The sequence below is a fragment of the Bactrocera latifrons genome, unplaced genomic scaffold, assembly GCF_001853355.1.
Source record: "Bactrocera latifrons isolate USDA-ARS-PBARC rearing strain unplaced genomic scaffold, ASM185335v1 scaffold_39, whole genome shotgun sequence".
Classification (NCBI taxonomy): Eukaryota; Metazoa; Arthropoda; class Insecta; order Diptera; family Tephritidae; genus Bactrocera; species Bactrocera latifrons.
Window position 1 is genome coordinate 1,599,210 of NW_017537034.1, and position 20,810 is coordinate 1,620,019.

Consider the following 20,810-nt stretch of genomic DNA (forward strand, 5'->3'; position numbering starts at 1 on the left):
TGACTAGATTTCAATATATGTATATTCATATGTATGTATGTAAGTATGTTTATAAATTTTAGCGCGTCAATTTTTTCTTATTTTTACTGTCTGATAAAGACTGTCCTAGAACTACCCTGAAATAAAAATAAACCAACGTTACTATTGAAATCTCGCACAGATTTTCATACGAAAAAACATTAATACCGTTAACCTGCCACTATTCACACACTTGTGCCACGTTTTTCACACCATCTTGGCGACACATGTTTTAATCTTCATACTACTGCCTGTTCATATCTCATCTCTGATGGGAAGATTATACCGGACGGACCCTTTTGTTGCCCCTTTAGTAGGCTGACGATTGCCGCAGAGCAGCATGACAAGCATATTGAATCGATTTGTGAGGAGTGCAATGACAGAGCGCGAGCAGACGTATATGCGAGCAAATTCATGTGGGTTACTATATATGTGCATACACATATGCATATACACTTAGATAGTTGCCCGTTTGTCAACAGCGCGGAGGAGTTTGATAAAGAAAAATCTGTTGCTGCAGGATGTCATCACACGACTGCTGCACCAGACAAGTGGAGCTGTATGGTGTGAGGAAACATGTGCATTTGCAGTATTGTCATTGATATTGAATATTTCTTTTGGGATATTTATAAACTTAAACATTTTTTTGTGTCTGCAAAGATTTGATGGTACATGTGTGCAGCTATGCGTGCAGTCTTTCAAGTTTCCGGTGCAAAGCAGTGAGAAAAAAATCATTGCCGCCATGTGTTGTTGCACACACGCACACACAGCAACAGCTCATACAACTTTCTTTGAATTGTATTGGTTTTTAAGAGCATTGCTTTACTGTCTGCGGCTCCTTTATCTTTCTTGCAACACTGCAAACACACAACTCACAAGCTGAGGAATGCATAAATCCATACGCGTGTGTGTGTGCGAGCGGAAGTTATGCTGTTTACAGTTAGTTGGCATTTATTTTCTTCATTTAATGACGCTGCGAGTTTACTTTACCGCTCGCTTCTTTTTATTGTCATCTTCGTTGTCGTACTTGACATCAATAATAATGAATTGCTTAAAGTCATTCGCATAAAAGTGCTCAATGTGTGGAGTATAGATAATTCAGTTTAGGTCTCTTAAGGCATCAATTAAGCGCTAGAATGCATATTTGGCTTACAGAAAAGTATTATCGCCCAAACCGACTAGTGTCAAGTGCCCAACCCACGAGACATTCTAAAATACTTAATCAAGGTGTCGGTTTCGCAAGACTACAGAGCGATGCTGTCGGCGTCACATAAATTATTAGCATTCAAATGCACAGACAATGCATGCGAGAAGACGTGCCCTGTAGGAAAAATTTTGAGCAAGTGACAGAATGGTTATGTTGTTGGATTTTAATTTACTATTGAACAGTGTTGTATTTTGTGTAATAAAAACAATTTTGGATTAAATTTTTCAATTTTGAAATTGAAATTTTCATTTTTAATGTTTGAGTTTAAAAATACAAAATTTATTAAAAAAATAATTTTTGTTAGCATTATATCTTGCCCTCCCTTCCCTTAATTACCACTAATTTCAATTAAGCACCATTACCAACCCCCTGCCTTTCCCCACAATTAACAGTACCACCTTTTGTCTCAGTTAAAAATTTCCTACAGGCCCTTTATGTGCAGATTAGTGGTGTAGGTCGTTCGCACACACGCTGCACCGCAAATGCCAAAGTTTATAGACACTATGGAATGTTAGCACACTGGCCTGCAGCCAGCAGCCACAAACCATCAGGCACCAGCAAAAGCAATAACAACAACTACAAACACTACCAAAGGCACTAGCAACAGCATTAACAACAACAAGACCAGCACAACGAATTGTTGAACGGCAAACGCTAAAATGCTAAACTATAAACGTCAGTTAGCAGCCACAGTTGTATGTGGCAACAACGCCAACTATGAATATGCGACTTGTGGCGTCAGTTAGTTAGTGGCGACTCACCAGCACGGCCATGTATACGCATGCACAAACACATAAATGCACATGAATTATGTAATGTTGCACGTTGCACTGCGCCAACCTGCTGACTACCAATTGCTATTGTTGTTGTTGTTGTTGTTGTTGTTGCTGCTGATGTTTTATCGTCTCCAGTAAACGCGCTTGGGAAACAAGTTTGCCCCGCATGGCAAATTCTTGAGCGGCGACTGTTGCAAGGCAACAAAAGTCAAACAACATTCAAATGCTGCCGACAGTAGGTGCGAGTAACACAATAACAAGAGCAACAACAACAGCAAGACAATTACAAAGAGAAAAGCTGTTCAACAGCAATATACCATGAACAGCTGTAGGCAACAACAAAAAGTAACCAATAAAATAAAATGGAAAATTGTGCGAAAAACTACAACACACAGCGATTCTTTTGTGCATTACAAATGACTGTTTGTTGTTGGTAGCCTCGTACATCCTTGCAAAGGCAAACAAGTTCCACTTTTTCTTTTGCCGCCGCTGATTGTGTGCAACTTTGATTTTCGCATTCCAACGTGCTGTTTTCTTTTCACTTATTTGCAAAGTGGAAGTTGGTATTGAAAACTGCAATTTTAATGAAAATATAATTCTCAGGAGGTTTATAAGTGTCTTCTAGACAATTTTAGATATACCTACCTGGGATTTTATATTGTTTCTAAATGTCTGAAAGTGATGAAATATTCACATTCAGTCAACCAAAAATCAGAATGCTAACAACGGTAATACTATAGACGGGTCGGTTTTTGCTCAGAGCCTACTCAGTAGGCGTTAAACATTGATTTTTGTAGATTATGCCTTCTTACGCATTGAAATTTAACCTCCCTCGGTTATACAGAATGAACATAACTTCTTGAACCGAACCGAATAATAAGTTTTGGAAACATCTCCAAGGAAACAAATCCAAAAAAATTTTAAGGATCGTGTATGAGGTTATGATTTGAAGATTCGATATCGTCAGACATTACGGTCTCTATTGAAGTATAACATAACAAACACAAAATCAACAATCGAAACATACATTTCTAAGTCTCCAATTTTCCTCTATCATGCTGGTTACGAGAACATACCTATAACCGGCTTTTATTTGAGGGTTTGAGGTTATTGTTTGCAAATTCGGTATCGTCAAGGATTACTAGAACATAATAAAAACAAACCCAACAATCAATTTCTAAGTCTATTACTTTCCTCTATCATGCTGGTTTCGAAAACTCAAACACAAGGGGTTTTTATTGATGAAAATCTTCTAATAACTCGAAAATCATTTAACCGATTAAACACAGTGATTCGTGACATAAAAACAATCGAATTTCCGGAAAAAAAGTTGTATTACTATTTTGCTGTTTTGAATTAAAATAACGGTTTTTAATTGAGGATAATACATCGAAAATCCTCCAACCAAATCCATTGAAATTTGCAATAAAAGATAATTAATCCCCAACTTTTCACAGCTTTTTTGACAAAAATTAGCTTGGAAAGATTTAAAGAAAAAATAGTTTTTTTAAAACTTTTTTGCACAAAAAATTAAAAAACAAAAAAAGCTCAAAACCGGAAAAATACTAATATTATATTTTCATTTTATATAACGACCAATTTTATATACCAATTTTATATAACGACCATCCGGCGAAAATTTGTTTCCTAAAAGTGTTGAAAATCTTGAAATTGATAATTTTAAATAAAAAAACTCTCCGAGAAATAAATAATTTAAACAAAAAATAACGAAGCGGTGTTCGAAAAAATCTAAAACCAAAGGAAAAAATTATTCAGAACAAAAAAAATGGTAATATATTCATTATACGGAAATTTACGAAGCATTATTCGAAAACGTAGTAATTTCCGAAAAAAATTTTCCTTCTAACAATTTTGAAAAATACTAAATTTTAAACAAAAACACTGAGAAAAATAAATAACTCAAAAAAATTGTTTTGGCAAAATATTAAAACAGCTAGTCTTTAACTAATCATAATAAATATGATGATGAAATTTTTAAAAATAGAAAATTATATTTTTTAAAACGATTAGAAATAAAAATCTATAAAATAGTCATAAAGTCTGTTAACCATTAAACAAGAACAATAAAAAATTTAACAAAATCGTATTGCAAGTTAAATAAAAGGTTTACTGATATACTAAATATGTATATGTATGTACATACATTGTATGTACAGTCTACATTCTAAATAGATGATAATCAATATGTGTAAACCCAACCAAAATGCTAATATCCCAGACAGTATATTTACCCTACAGCACCGCACAGCACGCTGCAGACTGACAGACGAACAAGCAATTCAAAAAAATAAGCAAAAACTGCAGCCGCCAAGTGCATAGATTTTGCCATTACTAAGGCAAAACGAAAAAAAAAATAAACTAAAACTGTTGTTTGGAGAAAAATGCATGCATACTTGAATGCTACCCTAGCAAACCAATCAACCAAAACCTATAAAAAAAGGTAAAAATATTTATAAAAGAGTAGCTGCGGTGTCCACGCACGAGGCACTAGGCCATTAACTTCAGCTGATTACATGCTGCTGCTGCCAACGCTGCTGCTACTGCAGTGAATGAACTGTAAAAGAATGCGTTTTGTATGCATAGCTTGTATGCGCATTGTTGTTGTTAACAACTAAGTATGGAGGGAAAAGCAAAAGAAAACCAGCAACCGCGTGTACTTGCGTATACATATGTATATACAGTTATATGTGTGTGTGTTAGGAAAATAACTGCAAAAGGGCAGCTGCAGCCAACGCACCTTCGAAGAATTTTCAATTACATTGTTTGCAGCTTGCTACATGCTTTATTTCCTATACATGGGTTTTTGAAGTCATCACTTTTAACATTTCTCTTTTTTTTTTATCGATGCATATATGTACATACAAGTATACATAGTATATTTCTGCAGTTACTTGTGCGTTGCATTGCCTGTCGATCGCCGCGTACTTAGCAGACGAAAGTGTTGTTGGCGTAACGCATCGAGCAATGTGTTTAGAACACGCACTCTTGTCATTTCCGTTTCACAATTACATAAGTACAGCAGACAACCGTTGCACTTCCTCTTTTGTGTTGATCCAACTGCCTAACCTGCATTCAATGCTCAATCAAATTTTATTATTTTCGTTGGCACATACACCCTGCTGCCTGCTTGAGGCATGCCAAGCGCCTACTCGTCATGTCACTCGTGTCAATCGCCTTTTTCTTTTCTTTTAAAACCACTAATTTATTAACTTTTGTCTAGGTGTCTTTATGTGCGGTAGTTAGTCGTGTCTACTTAAGTATTATTGGTTAATCTACCTATTTTTGTGTGTACTTTCTGAAAACATCAACGAACAAAAACGCATACACTGAGTCCGTGCAATAAGTTGAGAAATAATACTGGCGCCACTAATTATCTGCTCGTATATTAAAATTACAATTATTACATTAAAAAATGCGTACAGATAGTTGGAAAATTGCTTTATGAAAAAATATGATAGGTTTCTCTTGAAAAGGATAAACTTCTTATCTTTGAGAACCGATTTTTGCTCACTAATGTTTATTCTCTGCTCTCCCGCAAAAATGTAAAAAAAGACAAAAACATCCACTCAAAACGAACAGCTGATCGCAAAGAAAAAATGGAAAGCTTCGGCTTTCAAGATCCCATTAATGTTGTTTAAAGTATTATACGAGTATGCCATGCCATGTATGCCACAAAAGCTGATGGGACAGAAAAATTTTCACACCGGTAAGAAAGAAATCAGAGATCTACAACGAAATCGCATTAAAGACAACATATCAAAAATTAAAAGCAAACAAATATTATTTAAATAATAAAAGAAGAAAAGCAATAAAAGCACAGAGTTAATTCATTCGCAATTTAGCAGAGATAGCGACAAACATAAAGTAAAACAAAATAAAAATAGCGGCATAAACAAGTTTGACACAAATGTACAGAAAACAAAAAGCACATAAAATGGAGCCAAAAACAACATTTCATCGATGCAATTATGGGCAGTAAAGTAAAGCAAAAGCAGAAACTGGTAAAAACGAAATAAAGGCAATGCAAAGCAGCTACTAAATTGAAGCAGCTGAGACATTCAACTAATTTTGGTGAAACCAAAAGCAGAAGCAGCTGATTCGCAACTGCACTATGTGCAGCTCCAAAGAACAGGTAACCAGCAATCAACTAAAAGAAGCAGGAAAATATGTACATACATATGTATGTATATGGGTGATTGGGATTTGATGCAGTTGAAAATAAATTAAAGCAAGCAAGCGCCAGCCTTAGTACCTTGTGCGTACTTCAAAAAAATAAAATAAAATTTAATGAAACTAAAATTCGAAAAATGAGAAATTACAAGCATACACATACGCATACATACAAATATGCAGTCAAAAAGCGCTGACTGATGAGTGTACTCAGTAACAGCAGCAGATGGCGACGACAGCGCAGCGGCAATTCTATAACACTATTTTCTATTTTTATTATTATTACAAAACCGGAACGTTAGAGAATACTTTTTCATTTGATATCAATTGCAATTATCAATATTTATGTATATAAGTTTAATACGATAGAATATTTTTATTTCCTATAGCCTTCGCGCACATTTTTCTCACACTCCAGCCACTACAACAACATTTACATATTTACGGCAGTTCCTCACCTTTAAAACCATACAATGTATGTAGATTTATATGTTTTTAATTTTGACTTTTGATTTTCATAGTTAAATGCAATGCTGTAGCATGTCGAAACATGTTTACTGCATGCTGTGAGAGCATTGAGCGAATAACACTGCAATAGTTGTTGCGAATAAACTACTTCGCAGTTATACAGGTACTGAATGCAGCAGCTGCTGGTGTGACTGCACTCACCTGCTTATTTACAATAACAACAGCAAGAGTATGGCAGGGCAATACAAGAAAATGAAATTGTCAAACATGTTAAATGTAAACGGCCGACTCCACAATAACAGAACAGTGGCAGAATTTATAATAACAGTATCGGGAAATGTTAATGGGAACATTTAACTTGTAATGGACAGCTGCATGTCGTTGTCGTACTTCCTTTTTCTTGTCGTTTGTTGTGCTCAATCGCAATTATGCTGACGCTGCAGTATTGAACGTATGAGAAAAAGCTAAAAACAGGTAGTGCGCTGTAGTGATCTTGTGTTCCTTTTTTACTTTTTGTAATGTAGATATAAAATGTTATATACTGATTGGACGCAAAAATGTTGCTGAATGGGAATTTCACCATCCATTGAAATGTGTGAATTTGTATTTTATGTGATGAATTCATGTATATTACCTTTATAGATTTTTGTCGCTTCAAAGAATAGAGTTATTATGTTCGCGATTTAAACAGAAAAAAATTCAATCAGTTAATATAGACTGCGGATTTTATTTGTAAATGTTGTTTAATTAAAAATTTAGATCTTTTATTGCACAAAAATTATGTAAACATTATTTTTTACTGTTTTTTTTTTTATTTCTTGCTATATGCAATTCTGCATTTTTTTTTTTTTTGCCTGGCGCCTCGTCTTAACCGCATATAAATTTTTTGCTTTTGGTCTCCCAAGGCTAACTACCAGCTACGCAAAAACAATTGCTTACTGACATACTTTTCAGCTTGTAAGACATAATTGCGCTGGTAGAAAAAGCGTTAAAAGTACATGTCACAATGTGGCAGGTTAGTGTTGGCAATAAGCACTAAAACAGCTAACATATAGAAAAAATTACAAAGTTATGAAAAACTTAGCAAAAACTAACGATTTCAATGACATGTTTTTTTTTACAAAAGATCGCATACATCAAAAATTAAAAATATAAGTATAAAAGCAGCAATTAGCTTAAAGTGCAAATTTATTTAAAGTCCATGAAGACTTCAAGCCATATTTTCAGATTAAACTTAATTTAAAGTAAAAAAAAAACGCAAACATTTTTAATAATAATAGTTTTGCATAAAAAGGTTTGACTGAGCAAAGTGCACATATAATTTTTAATAACCATTTGCGATTCGCCAAACATTGGAGAGTAGCGAATCGAACAAGCAACTAAGATAAATCAAATATACCGTTTAAATGAGGTACCAACACTATCTATTGTATGTATTCTTTTTATATGCCAATTATTTAACTCGAGAAAGTGCAACGAAAACGCTGAATTTTTAAATGCATTAAATTAATCACGGAAGTGAATGCCTGAAAATATTAAACAAATTTAAAAGGATTATTAAATATTGGCATTGTCTATTATAAATAAAAGTAATTTTAGATTATGATGCTCATAAATCGGTTTTTTAAATTACCCTAAAAAGTTTTGGAGTTCGCCAGCTAATACTTTTTAAAACAAAAACCAGCCAGTTGGCATCTGTGACTTCCGCCGGAAACTATATTCTACTTAATTAGCATCATTTAAAGCTATTAGAATTTATTCAAATTTAATACCAAACCAAAATACATACATTTGAATATTAGTGTGAAGCTGCAAGGCATTTGCTACAACAATTTACCTGTTTATTTGTACAACGCCTGCCAAACTTTAACAACAACACACTGGCGACATGAGTAGTTGAGGCAAAGCATTTTAACGAGATTTCGTGGAAATTCCTGTGTGGGAAGATTTCAGACAAGGCAAACAAAACAAGTTACAATTTAGCAACAACAACAGCAAACATTACTTATTAAAAGCTTAGTTAAATTAAATTACCACTAAGTGATCAACGCTGTGCGCCAAGTTGGGACGCCTGCGGCGGCAATTAACATGGCTTTAACGAAAAAAAGTAAGAAATTATGGAACAAAACAAAAACAGCGCTAAGTGAGTAAGTAGAAATTATGCTAATAGGAAACGTATACAAGTAAGTATACTTATATAAACATTTTTATACAGAGAATAAAAGCTACCAAAAGATTAGCTCGCTTCATAGCTCATGCCAACGCTAGCTGTAAACTAGTTGAATACATAGAAATCGACATGTTGCACTTGTTAACTGGCAAACAAATTTGAACAAAGAAATATGCGCTAGTTGCCCAAAAGGCGGGCTTAATAATTGTCTGCCAAGGCTGGAATTTGTTAAATCCACAAAACCAACCAGCAGTCTTGAAATGACGCATAGCGCACGTGTTACTCACCACAAATGGTGGCTGTGAATATTAGTGGTGGTTCTGCTCATTATGCTGCGACGCCCACCGATACCCGCCCAATATACGATCCTCGTATGAAAAAAAAATAAATATTATATTATTTTTGATGCATTTTCTTAGTAATTAACAAATGAGGAGCTCAAAGCAAAAAAATGAGGAAGGTTATGAGAAGAATGTGATAAGGCCCGATACTGTTAGAAACTCAAATTTTGTGAGAGAAAAGTAGGATATTTGACTGTGAGCGACCCAAAATCAGCTTAATTCATATGAAAATGTATTGAGGGAATGGTTATGGACCCAGAAAGTCAAGAAAGGTTTAAAACCAAAAAAAAATGTATTCGAGCTATTTATGATTTCAATTTTATAATTTATTTCCATAACTTAATCAAACTATGAACTTTAAGACTTTCATAGCTTCGTCTTATGATTTTTTCCAACGAATATTCTAACATAATTGTTCTTAAAAATAATTTTCATTCCTAATAGCTCATAAAATTAAAAAAAAAATTATTGTATAATCAATTTCCATCGAAATTTTTTCAAGATATTTGCTTGAATTTGACAAACTTTAACACATATGGAAATGTGAAAATCCCTATAAGCCTCATTAAAGCATTTAACTAATAATAACAAGCTTGTAATTTAGTAATCGAATACAAAAACACATAAACAGGTTAGAAAAACAACGTAGTGAAATTCAACAAAATCATATTCTAAACAAAAAGTCTAAAAACTCATATTCTATAATGAGCTCTTAAGTTAAAATTCAAAATTAATATAATCAAACCTTATGTAATCTCCATTGCAGCATGTCACTCTAAAAAAGTATGTCATAAAATTCCACTACGTACTTCCAATTAAGCCATCTTCTATTTTAACTCACTACCGTTGGCTTGGTCTCTTACTTTGTTTTTGGTTTTATTAAGCATTTTATTACCACTTCGGACTCAAGTGCACATTTTTCACATTAATTTATGGCAAGCGCATTTATGGCTTCAAATGACAACAAAAATATTACATGCTTCTAAAAACAAGAAAACACAACAGACATTAAAGTTGGAAAAAGTAAAAAAAAATTTAAAAATTTCATTGGAAATTTAAAGTTTCATACACACAAAGTTAACGCTACAAACATATTTAGCTAAGAATGCTAAAAATTACCCACTCAAAGCATTGAGACCACAATTGAAGAGGCAGCGCGTCAAGTCAATCAGCTTTGCATGGGTCTCCGGGGCATAATTTGAGACGCTGCGCTGATATATGCGACTAATCAAACGCGACCACAAAAACGCATTCTCAAGCGCATGCAAGGCATTGATCTTGTAATCCTTGTTGTTATTGTTGCTTAAAACATTAAAATCGAATGGCTGTCATGCTTTCAAAAGGGTGCAACATTTTAAGTGCCACTTCGAGAGGCGAACGAAAGTGTGCGGCAAATTTAGTAGGTGACGCCGTAGGAGATATGATATGTTAGAAATATAAATATAATGCTTTTATAAGCAAATTATGTGACTGTGGCAACAAAAGAGAATTTTTCAACTAATTTTAGCCGCAAATGCACAGCACATTTTTGTTTTTGTTTAGTAGATTGTGGCATTTGTGCTTTGACTTCAAGTATTTGCTTAGTTATGCTGATATTCTTTAGCTTTTTTTTTTTTTTTGAAATCGAAAGTCAATGGAGCTTCATTGTTTCGATTTTCCCTGCGTGTTGTGCACCCCCCTCAAGAAAATATAAGACACTTTGATCAAACAAATTAACATAAATTGAAATTCCCGTGAGGGCACTATGTATGTATGCGTGTGTTTATTTGTCTGATCGTGTGCTTTGGAAGATAACATTAATAAAGTATGCAAACAAATTTGTCGCTTATATAAATAATTGATTGGTTTTTTGTCAGCTTGACATGTGGTTGCTTTCCCCCCCCCCCTCCCCTTTTTTGTAAAAATTTCAACGGAAGTGCAGAAAAAAAAGAACAAAGTCAAGCACACGTGTTACATATACATTATCTGGAGGCTTTGATTTATGTTTTTGTAAATTAAAAGTCAAATAAAATGTTTGTTTGGTTAGGTATTGTCAATAAGTTGAAAATGCAGCTGCTCTACGTCAAGGAATATGAGTTAGAAGTAGTATTTAGTAGTTAAGGTATTATAAAATGCCACAGGCACCTTATTTCTTGCTAGAATAAGTATTGCATGCCACAAAAATGTAATAGTCAGCGAAAAGTAAAATTTTTTTTCGACGGAAATCTCGAAAAATATTAAATTTATGATATTCAATAGACATCAAGACACGTACCACATTCATTTAAGGTGTGAAACTTGGCTAAATGTGTCAGGGCGGCATGTGAGCGACTGTAACGGTCATTTTGCCCACGGTCGGATCTAAGCAACCGAAACGAACCCGAATATTTATCCAGCCAAGGTGTATCAACTCAGCAAAATTCTACCACCACAACAACAACAACAGTATTTTTTTTCTTTTCCTACACAATAAAACTCTTTTTCTTTGCGACAGGAAGTGCATTTATATATAAATTTCTCCAACAAGTAGAAAAATGAGTATAACTATTGACATTAATACCGCCAATGCGGTAAGTTTGCCATAAAAAAAAAATTTTTTAGTCTCGCAAATGGGTGCTGTTACAAAAACAACTTCTCACTTTATTTGCACTCTTTTTATCATTTATTTCACTAATAATCTCTTTCCTGCCAAATGTGTTAATTAAAGAAGCAATGCAAGATTTAAGAGCAAGCCAGAATACTTCAGGGAAAAAGTTTGTTTGCCTTCATTATAAAGTTATGAATATTTGGTTTTCCTGTTGTCAAAACACTGTTGTGTGCCTGCCTGCCAATGCCGCTGACAGTCGCCTTGGCTACTACTTTTTGCTGGCAGGAACTGCTTTAGCGACTACAACGACTTTGAGCTTCAACTGAGCGGCAACCATAGATAAGGTCAATTAAAAAAGGCAACCGGAAATGTTTGTCACTCGCTGGCGACAAAGACGACAAGCGCTCACCACAAATGCGTGCTACAGCAAAAGCAACAACAATCATTGCAGATGTGCTGTGTAAGGGCAAATTAATTATTGCTGCTAGTTGACCTTTTTAACATGAAAAAGTTAAGATTTCGCTTTTCTTGTTATTTGTTGTAGTAGTTGTAGGGATTTCAAAATATTACATTAAATTTTGCTGTAGATGGTCGAGCAAACATACAACTAACACTTAGAACTCGCAAAAAACACTTTTCCCTTCAATTTCTACCTAAATAATATATATCTTCACTTATGCACTTAAGTTCAGTATTAACACTTCTCCACAATTTTTTATCATATTAACATATAGTTTTTTATTCCTTCTCCTATCAATTTATGCCGACAACAGAAAAATTGCAACGCAATTTTTATTATCAGCTTGAAAAAGTCGCAACTGCATCGCTTTCAGCGAACACCCGCATTTTTATGCGGCCTTACGCTTTTAACAGCTGGCCGACAATACTTTATGATAGCAAATCTCTTGATTCGCGTGCTCATTACGGCGCTTTTGTAGTTTTTGCGCATTTATTTGAGTTTTTTTCTATTTTGTTTTCGCTTTTTTCAATTTAAACTTCGTATCTTTCAATTCATAAAATTAACCGGATGTGGTGGTTGCTGCACTGACTTACATTGTGCACCACAACTCCCCATTTCCATTGCATTGCAGCATACAACAACATTACATATTATATGTTACTGTAGGAGCAGCAACCGGTATAATATGTACATATGTGTACAGTATACTCTTAACCTAGCGAAATGCCACTTAAAAGCATGAGCTTGCAATTTACTTTGATTATATTTCATTTGTTATTTCTGTATATTCATTTTTTAACTTTTTGTTGTTGTATTATGCATATTACTCGTTGAGGCTGGCTGCTTGCATATTCATTAATAAATTTAACTGAAATGTTACAGCAACATACAATTATGTTGACCGTCTCTGCTGTTATACAGCAGGAGACCCTCTCAGTAGCTGGTTAGCAGCCGACATTTCATTTACAACGGCAAGTATGTAATTTACATAGTTCATAAATATGTAATTAAATAAATAGATATGTAAAATCATAAGGAGAGCTCTATAGAGTTAAAGAAAATGGAAAAAATTTTAAAACAAAATGAAATGGAATAGAATAGAAGTAAAATAAAGAAACAAATAAAAATAATGAATAAAACTTCTTAAAATTAAGTAAAAGAAAAAATAAAATAAAGAAAAAAATACAACAAATTTTATATAATAATTAATATTAATAATAATTATTATATTTTTTTAACCTAATAAGATACAGCATAATAGAATTTTAAATGTACTTAATACAATCCTTCCCTAGGAAAATATTCGATACCAACTGTGAGAATATCTTGTCAAATGCAAAAGTTTTGTATACAAGAAATTCATCGGACAGCAGCGGTTGCGACAAATTATCAGCTTCCTGGGGATAACAAAACGTACAAATGTAAAATTTGAGATCGAATAACTCAAAAACTCAGGGACAAGTACGCGCACTCGTACATATGCATACATATACCGACATATGGACAGGCGGACATGGTATTTAACGACTCAACTCGACACGCTGATGACTTCTAGATATATGTACATGTGTACATATTCTATATTATCTAATATTTCCTCCTGGGTATTACAAAATTCTTGCCAAATTTAATATACCCTGTTTAGGGTATAAATACATATATACAAACATATTTATTAAGGAATTGATTTCTGGCACTGTTTTCGCACGTTTAAATAACAATTTTTTGTTATAAAAAATGAAAGCATTAATCCTTAGTCAAAACGCATTTCGGAAACATGCTGAGAAAGTCAAAAAAATTTAAATAAACAAAGAAATAATAAACAGAAAGCGAAGAACGAATTCCTAAAACCCTAAAACAAATTTCACAAAATCCTTGAAAACAATTTTCACACCAAAACGACTATTATGAAAACATATTCCAACACAACAAAAAGTAGCAATTTAGCAGCGCCTTAAAACTGTGTGAAGACGACAAATAAAAATTTGATTTCAACGCCTATTTAGAAAGATATGAAGATGAGTTTATCACACCACGTTATTTATTTTTACTTTTTCTACAATAGCTATATTTATACCCTGAACAAGGTATATTAAGTTTGTCACGAAGTTTGTAACACCCAGAAGGAAGGGTCAGAGACTCTATAAAGTATATATATAAATGATCAATATGTTGAGCTGAGTCGATTTAGCCATTTCCGTATGTCTGTCTGTCTGTATATATACGAACTAGTCATTCAGTTTTTAAGATATCGTTTTGAAATTTTGCAAACGTCATTTTCTCTTCAAGAAGCTGCCCTACAAACCGAACAATCGGAATCAAGTTCAAAGCAAAACTTTCACATTTGACAATGTATCTTCACGAAATTTGGTATAGATTATTTTCTAAGGCAACAATATAATATCCGAAGAAATTGTTCAGATCGGCTTACTATAGCTTGCAGGGGAAGCTTCCTTATTTAATGATATATCTTCACGAAATTTGGTATGAGTTATTGTTCACAGAAATAATGTAATCTCCTAAAAAATTGTTCAGATTGGATTACTATAGCGTATAGCTTCCATACAAACTGAACACATAGTTACAAAAAGAAATGCACCTCTGAAGGTTATATTAGCTTCGGTGCAGCCGAAGTTAACGTTTTTTCTTGTTTTCCATAAGTTTAGATATCAGAATGAATAAATATGTATATTTGCTGTTGTTTAAAATGAAAAGTGATTTTCCAATATACATTTGAACAGCCAAACCGATAAGAAGGTTCGGTGCCTGTCTGCTACGAACAGCAGGGCTTATCCGAAATTATCAGCATTTGTCATCAAATAGAACAAATAATTGTGTGTTTTGACTGTCCAACAGGTCGCCAGCCTAACTACATACATATGTACTTATATATATGGTATAGACCAATATAACGAATGACAGTTAGTGACGCGCCTAAATCAACAATAATTGATTTTCAACAACGTCGCATATAAATGTCAAAGCATAAAGTAAATTTATGTCAGTCTCTAAAGGCAACTGTAAAGTGTAGTGATAGTGCAGACTATAAATAATACTCAAAATAGTGTATAGATGAAGTTTTTTAGAAATATTTCCGGCAAAAAAGGCGAATATCAGGTTGGTGTGGTGTGAAAGTATAGCAAAATACAAAAAAAAAAATATTATTATATAAATAATATTCAATAATAAATTAATTAAAAACAGAAAAATATATTTAAATATTTTTTCAACATTTTTATTTAGTTACATTTAACTAATTCTCACTTTCTTCTTCTTCTTCTCGCAGATTTACCCCGGTCCCGACCCCAAACAAGCCATCATGGGCTCACTCGTCTTCTGTATACATCACAAACAGGGCTGTAAATGGTCGGATGAGCTGAGAAAACTAAAGGTGTGTATAAAGACAAGTGTATCTACATATTTATAAAAAATATTATATAAGCACACACGCACACAGTTATGTACATTACCTTACTTAAAGTCATTTCTCAGTATACAAAAAATTAAAAATTAATTATTTCCAAGTCACCTCAACTAACAAGTTCATAACACCGGCCGAAATACACACAAACCCATAAAGCAGCATAATTTCATTCATTAAGCTAACACTTTTTAATAAGCGTGTTTTGAACGCACCTTACATACTTATAAACGGAGATGCCTGTAAACAATATAAGAAAGAGTTTTGTTACTCCTTTGTTGTTGTTGTTAATAGACCTCTAATGCGCTCATAAAAAACTAGTAGTCATTTTCATGTTTCTGATTTTCATGTTCATTTATAAGAAGCAGTAACTGGAATTCTAGTGAATTAATAAATTCTGGGCAGTGAAAGAAACTGAGGGTACAGTTGGGGTGATGTAGTGAAAAAAACTTAGACATAGACATAGGAATAATTTTAATTTAAAAAAATTAAGAAAAATAAATATTGTAGATGCTCTTTTAGTGGAAGGTCATAATTTCCGTATTTAGAAAAATGTTGGGAAAAAATATTTTATGGCTGCCTTCATTTTAACTTCATTCAAAGCATCGCATAGTATGAAGTTATACACTATACGGTTCTATTTCCATTTTAGAATACATTAAGCAATTATTTTTCATTAGACAAAATAAATTTTTTTTTTTTTTTAATAAAGCGCAAAAATTTTAATTTATTTTAGACTTAGAGTTGTTTATTCGATTATTTTTATTGAAAACAATTTGAACTTTTTTAAATTATTTTATAATAAAAAAAAATTTTAATTATTATTTTCTTTTAATAAAACACAAAAATTGTAATTTACGTAGAGAAAAAACTCTAACTTTTAATTTAATTTTTTAAATTTTTGAATAAAGCACAAAAATAGTAATTTAGGTAGAGGAAAAACCCTTTTCTAACTCAAAAAAATCTTACAAATAAATATCATTAAATTATTCAAGCAAATTTCTTCTAACCTCACTTTTTTACACTTTCCATCCTTCAGGGTCATTTGAACGTCTGCAAACACGATGCCACACAGTGTCCGAACAAGTGCGGCGCACAAATACCACGCATCATGATGACCGATCACCTACAGTTCACCTGCAACATGCGACGCACCAAATGTGAATTCTGTCAGAGCGAATTCTCTGGCGCCGGACTTGAGGAGCACGCGGGCACCTGCGGCCAGGAGCCCATCTACTGCGAGGCCAAGTGCGGTCAACGTGTGTTACGCGGACGCATGACACTGCACAAGTCCAAGGATTGTGCCAAACGTTTGCGTCGCTGCGTACATTGTACACGTGAATTCTCGTGCGACACACTGCCACTGCATGTGGCACAATGTCCACGCGCTCCAATGACTTGTCCGCAACGTTGCGACGCCGGTGCTATTGCACGCGGTGACATGGAAGCACATTTGCGCGATGAATGCAAAGCGTTGGCAATCGCATGCAGTTTCAAGGAAGCCGGTTGCCGTTTCAAGGGACCACGGCATATGCTGGAAGCGCATTTGGAAGCAAATGCCGCGGCACATTTGTCACTGATGGTGGCGCTATCGTCGCGTCAAGGACAGCAAATACAAATGCTGAAGACGGCCGTCTCAAAGTTGTCAATTAATTATACGGGCACTTTATTGTGGAAGATCACCGATTGGTCGTCGAAAATGACAGAGGCGCGCAGTAAAGATGGTTTGGAATTGGTGTCGCCACCATTCTACACATCACAATATGGTTACAAATTGCAAGCGTCAATGTTTCTCAATGGCAATGGGCCCGGTGAGAATACACATGTTTCCGTTTACATAAAAGTGCTGCCGGGCGAATATGATGCATTGCTGAAGTGGCCATTCTCGCACTCGATTACATTCACACTCTTCGAACAAGGCGCGCAAACGGGACAGGGCGGTGTAGCCGAGTCGTTTGTGCCGGATCCCACATGGGAGAACTTCCAGCGTCCATCGAATGAACCAGATCAATTGGGTTTCGGATTTCCACGTTTCATTTCACATGAAATGCTACACAGACGACCCTTCATTAAGGACGATACGGTGTTTTTACGTGTCAAAGTGGACCCCAGTAAAATTGTGTCGGTCTAAAGTCCCTGAAACTGGCCGGTGTGTATTTATTGCACACACTAACGCTTTTTTTTTTTGTGCGATTTTAATTAGCATTTAAATGAATACTGTGTATTTAATATAGTAGGTAGTTATGTAAGTGAGTGTAAAAGACAAGCAACAATGCCGTCACGAGTGGTAAAACGCAAAATAATTCCAAAATACATGAAAACCAATTTGGCAGTCACTGCAGCTTCGCGTGCGTAGACGAAGCAGCTACACTACGCGCAAGCAAAAGCAACAACAATGACAAAATATACAAGCGGTGCGGTGAAGATTTTAATTTCTTAAAGTGGACAAGCACAAGTCAGTTTTTTTTAAATAATATAAAACATATTTAAGTAATTTTAAAACATTGCGAAAAACACGCAGTTTTCAAAAACAACGAAATCAGACCAAAGTTAATGCAAACGAAAAAAGGAGCAAGAAAAAATTAATATTAATTAGCATAGTAAGCAATAATAAACCATAATATATACCTGTTTAGTATAAGGGAAATAACACACATTAACACTGACAACAAAAGTTAGCGTCTTAAGTCTTTTGTTATGAGAACAAAATGTATGGTATGTATTGGTAAAAATAATTGATTTTAAAGCAAACACTTTCAAAAGATCTTCATTTGTTTAAACACAAAGATTTATAGGTTAGTTTTAGTTTGTGCTCATTATAATTTTTTTTTTTTTTTTTTTTGGATTCATAATTTTTATTTTTGTGGCACAACAGCCAGTAAATGCCACTTGTGTATATAATCGTTAGTAGCGACCAGCTAGGGTCTATGAAAGTCAATATTATGACCAGAAATGACATTTAAGCGCATAAATCATTCATTTTTTAATAAAGTGTTGGAAAAAACAACAAAATTGCAAATACATACATTTGCACAAACAGCATTAGTCATTAGTTTATAAGTACAGCTGTGTCTGAGTAGTTTGTAAACATACATTTATAACTATATAGATACATATAAATGCTTATGCATTTCTTTCATTTACTTTCTATCATTTACTCTTTAATAATAATAAAGGAAAAAAACGTATAGTTACTTTTGAAAATGTCATAAAAAGCATTATTTAAAAATTAAACGCTCTATAAGGCCAAAAACTTAAAGACAAAGAATTGTTTGTTTAATTTTATTGGTAAAATTTCAAAGACAAAAAGAACAGTAAGTACTAGGTATATACAGAAAGCCTGGAAGAGGGTCAGAAGGACGCAACTTTCACATATTATTGTTGTCAGAGGAACCCACCGAGCGTCCAACTTTGTTAGTGAGTCCAAGAAAATTAGGGGTTAATCATATATTTTGCCATCATCAGTAATAAATAATAAAAGAATATAGAAAGAATAAAACCAAAGGATATAAGAAAATAAATCAGTTAGTAGAAAAACTACACAGGAAAATTATTATTTAAAAAGTCTTTGAAACTGATAATTTAATCAGCATCAATTGAAAATTTGGGATTAATTACAGCAAGGTCACATACCTAGTCGTCATCAATGGAAATGAAACAATTAAAGTAAAATATTAAAAATTGTTGGAATGCAAAAATTACTTTAGAAAGGTATTTTTAAGAAGCGTTTAAAATTAATCATTTAATTGCTTTGTTAGAAGGTACAAAAAGGTTAAGAATTAATTACAGCAAGGTCACCTACATACGTAGCCGTCATCAGTGCCCTACCTAAATAATTTAAGGAAAATATTAATAACTCTTGGAATGCAAAAATTTCTTACTAAAAAATCTTTGAAATTGATAATTTAGCTTTATAACAATTAAGTATTTTTTTTACAAACGTAACGGAAACAAAAATTTTCATAGTGCTACCTACACTACGTAAAGGAATTACGCTTTTACAATCATTATTTGTAACACATTATTTTTTATGTCCAAACATTTTCGGTTTATATGACCCCACTAAACCAAATTAGGTCGTTCTACGAAATCCACACATGAAACTATTATGAACATCACAATTTTGTAATAAATTTTGTCGGGATCACTCTATTGTAGCAGCTTACATTTTAAATAAGTTTGTATATTCTGCTCTATGTTGTTTTGGATATGTATGCGAATTATGAAAGTTACAGTTATAAAGACGGATAACCAAATCTTTCAAAAACTTTATTTGTAGCAATTTAATTTCATTACGAAAATAACAGTTTACATAGTTAAACGGAAATATCGCAGCCAACTAAAATTTCTAAACTATCTGAAAACCAGATCCGGTCCAATTTTTCGGTTGGAACGACTGAGAAAATAACGAAACTAATAAATGTAGGATGAAACGAAATGTAAGGAAATTAAAAAGATACTGAGACGAGTAAACGGAAGCGAAAAATTTTTGCTCCCATATATGGATGTGCATACATTAGTACATATGTATGTATTTATATTCACCACTAATTTTCTGGAAGATAAAAATTATAATAAATTAATTGAAAGTACATGTTCGATATTACTGGTGTTGATTATTAATGCCCATTTTAATATGTTAAAACAAAAAAAAAACTCACCTTTGATAACGTAATTTAATCGTTGTTCATTTGTCATAACGGCATATTAAAACTGCGAGGCTCTAGCATATCTAAATGTGCAAATATGAAAATCTTAAATAAACCACTTTTGTTCACAAATTTTACCATTAACACACCTTGAGTAGCAACTAACGTATTTAATAAATAAATACATATTTTTACATATAGTACATAAATATACATATGTATGTTTACAGGTAAGTAAATTGGCAAAAATTAAATCTTTACTTTATCTTCGAGTGACCACGCTTTTCAGGCAATTTTTTTCATATGTTTGAAATAATATTTTTTTAATAATTACTTTCACCGTACATACAACTATTAAAGCTTAGATTGAATACTTTATAAACACTTTGATGGCATTTAATTACTTCTATGCAATTATTTCTTACACCAACATTATACCGAAACTAAAGAATATCCACGCACGAACTGTCAATTGGCGAAATACAATCAAACTAGAAAAAAAGGGAAATAAAAATTTAGAAACGGACTAACGGATACGAAAAT

At 33.3% G+C, this 20,810-nt stretch overlaps 1 protein-coding gene across 2 annotated transcripts in view; it reads left to right on the top strand.

Moving 5' to 3' along the window:
• The window catches only part of LOC108972263 (TNF receptor-associated factor 4), a 25,429-nt gene extending 6,607 nt beyond the window's left edge, over window positions 1-18,822 (top strand). Inside the window, exons 1-3 of one of the 2 annotated variants that reach the window (XM_018938811.1) lie at window positions 15,212-15,314; window positions 15,484-15,588; window positions 16,658-18,822. In XM_018938811.1, the coding sequence (XP_018794356.1) occupies window positions 15,270-15,314; window positions 15,484-15,588; window positions 16,658-17,749 (1,242 nt within the window). In that variant the 5' untranslated portion in view covers window positions 15,212-15,269 and the 3' untranslated portion in view covers window positions 17,750-18,822. Of the gene's footprint in view, window positions 1-15,211; window positions 15,315-15,483; window positions 15,589-16,657 lie in introns of those variants that run through there. The other variant, XM_018938810.1, reaches the window with a different exon arrangement.
• The last annotated feature ends 1,988 nt before the right edge of the window (window positions 18,823-20,810 follow it).